At 32.0% G+C, this 2,500-nt stretch overlaps 2 protein-coding genes across 2 annotated transcripts in view; both read left to right on the top strand.

The window, feature by feature from the left end:
- The window catches only part of LOC137628301 (uncharacterized), a 1,535-nt gene extending 1,085 nt beyond the window's left edge, over nt 1-450 (top strand). Inside the window, exon 2 of the mRNA XM_068359461.1 lies at nt 1-450. This exon is cut by the window's left edge and continues 404 nt beyond it. Within this exon, the coding sequence (XP_068215562.1) occupies nt 1-450 (450 nt within the window).
- Nucleotides 1-2,500, top strand: part of LOC137628357 (keratin, type I cytoskeletal 9-like) — a 246,617-nt gene that overhangs the window by 174,851 nt on the left and 69,266 nt on the right. The gene's annotated exons all lie outside the window — the stretch shown is intronic.

Below are 2,500 nucleotides of genomic sequence, written 5' to 3'. Positions count from 1 at the left end.
ATCGGAAGTGGATTTGGTTCTTCTAACAAAGGAAGCTTTGGCTCTTCCAACAAAGGAGGCATTGGATCTAACACTGGAAGTGGAGGCTATGGCTCCGGTGGTGGGGGAAGCCATGGAGGAGGTTTCGGAAGTGGATTTGGTTCTTCTAACAAAGGAAGCTTTGGCTCTTCCAACAAAGGAGGCTTTGGATCTAACACTGGAAGTGGAGGCTATGGCTCCAGTGGTGGGGGAAGCCATGGAGGAGGAATCGGAAGTGGATTTGGTTCTTCCAACAAAGGAAGCTTTGGCTCTTCCAACAAAGGAGGCTTTGGATCTAACACTGGAAGTGGCGGCTACGGCTCTGGTAGTGGAGGTAGCCATGGAGGTAACAGTGGAGGTTCATTTGGTTCTTCCAACAAAGGATCGTTTGGATCTTCCAATCAGGGCAGTGGATATGGTTCGCAAGGATAAGGATTTGACAGTGGGTTTAGAGGCTCCTTGGGAGGAAGAACGCAAAACTGTGGTAGTGGAATACTTGGCAATGGATCTGGAAATATGTACTCTTCAAAAACAAGTGGAAGAAGTGGGATCAGGTCATCAGGGCATGGTAGCACAGGACTTAGTATTAGAAGATATGTTTAAACTGCTAGATCCACGGGTTTCTTTGATGGTTCCAATATTATTTTTTGGTGCTTAAAACGGATGCCCTTTGTAATGCGGGTAAAATAAGGATATACTATCTTTTCCATGTACAAACAAATGTATTTATTATGAATGTAACTATTTTAAACCTTTCGTCATTCTTTAAAAACAATCAGTTTCATTATTGGTTGTGCATATATATTTAAAGTATGTGTAGAATACATGGGTAATTTAACCTAGAAACATTGTTTTTATATCCTTGGATAATAAAATGGCTAAATCTCATATTGTTGCGAACTCATATCCTGGTGTATCCCGGATACAATATGGAAATGTGTATCCTTTTAAATTTCTTTGAGATATCGGAAACATACAGCAGAGAAATGTATTATAGAGTTTCATAAATAAATCAAGTGAGATAACGTGTCACTAAGAACAATTTCTCTCAAACATTCCAAATTCCATCAAATCACTTTCGTTTTCAGAATCAGGGCATAAAATTTTGATTTTGATTTGTATTTATATTTATATTTTTTATTTGTTTGCGGAGGATTTTATCATTCCATACTCTTGTTACATCGTTTATGACGTAACCAAAAACTTAATGAGAAACATAATAGTTCTATCATATCAGTTTTTTTTCAGAATCATGGCATAAAATTTTGATTTTGATTTGTATTGATTATTTTCATTTTTTATTTGTTTGCAGAGTATTTTATCATTCCATACTCTCGTTACCTCGTTAATGACGTAATCTAATTGACTGAATGCCAGGTAACTCAATCAATCAATCAATTATGACGTAACCTAAAACATAGTGAATTGATGATTGACAGGTATTTTTCGACGTATCTGTCACTTTATTTTTAAAAATGTTTCCAACAACATTTATCAGACATTTCTTTTTAATTTGATCTAATAAATGCGATATTTCACCATTGTTATTGATCTTAAGACATTTAATATCATTTATTCAAAACCAAATGCAACTGTTTCTAGTCCACTGCGAGACAAAGGCCTCAGACATTTCATAAGTGTCTGGGGTTACTTCCCATATGTTTGTTTATTTCCTTATTTCCTTTCCAGTATATTTTTCCCTGTTGGAGCCCTTGGGCTTATAGCATCCTGTTTTACCAACTAGGTTTTTAGGTTACCTTATAATAATAATAATAATAATAATAATAATAATAATAATAATAATAATAATAATAATAAAATAATGATAATAATAATAATAATAATAATAATAATAATAATAATAATAATAATAATATCATATTCATATTAATATCAAAACCAATATCAATATCAATATCAATATCAATATCAATATCAATATTAATAATAATAATAATAATAATAATAATAATAATAATAATAATAATAATAACAATAATATCTCTCTTTCTCAATTTCAAAGAACATCAGTGCAGTGGAGCTCCTTCATAATGAATAATTTCGCAAGTAATTTTGTCATTGGCTAATATTTTTTGCATTCAGAACTGTCAGCGTCAGATTTGATTGTCTTTTTTATATATGTTTTTTCTTATTTGCTACTTGAATGCACTGGAGATTTCAACCCTTCGATTTGCAAATTTGTTATTCTTTGCTTGTAAATTATTTCTAGCTTCTCGAGTGAATCGAGTGCTTGGGAGGAAATGATAATTGGGAACAGGACGAGAGAGAGAGAGAGAGAGAGAGAGAGAGAGAGAGAGAGAGAGAGAGAGAGAGAGAGAGAGAGATATTAAAAATATGGGTGGTAGAGTGCTTAACTTATTGAATTTTTTTAACATATTTAATACATATATATATAAATATAAATATATATATATATATATATTATATATTATATATATTATATATTAGATATATAAATATA

The sequence above is a fragment of the Palaemon carinicauda genome, chromosome 36 (assembly GCF_036898095.1).
Source record: "Palaemon carinicauda isolate YSFRI2023 chromosome 36, ASM3689809v2, whole genome shotgun sequence".
Lineage (NCBI taxonomy): Eukaryota > Metazoa > Arthropoda > Malacostraca > Decapoda > Palaemonidae > Palaemon > Palaemon carinicauda.
This window is presented reverse-complemented; position numbering and strand designations above follow the sequence as displayed.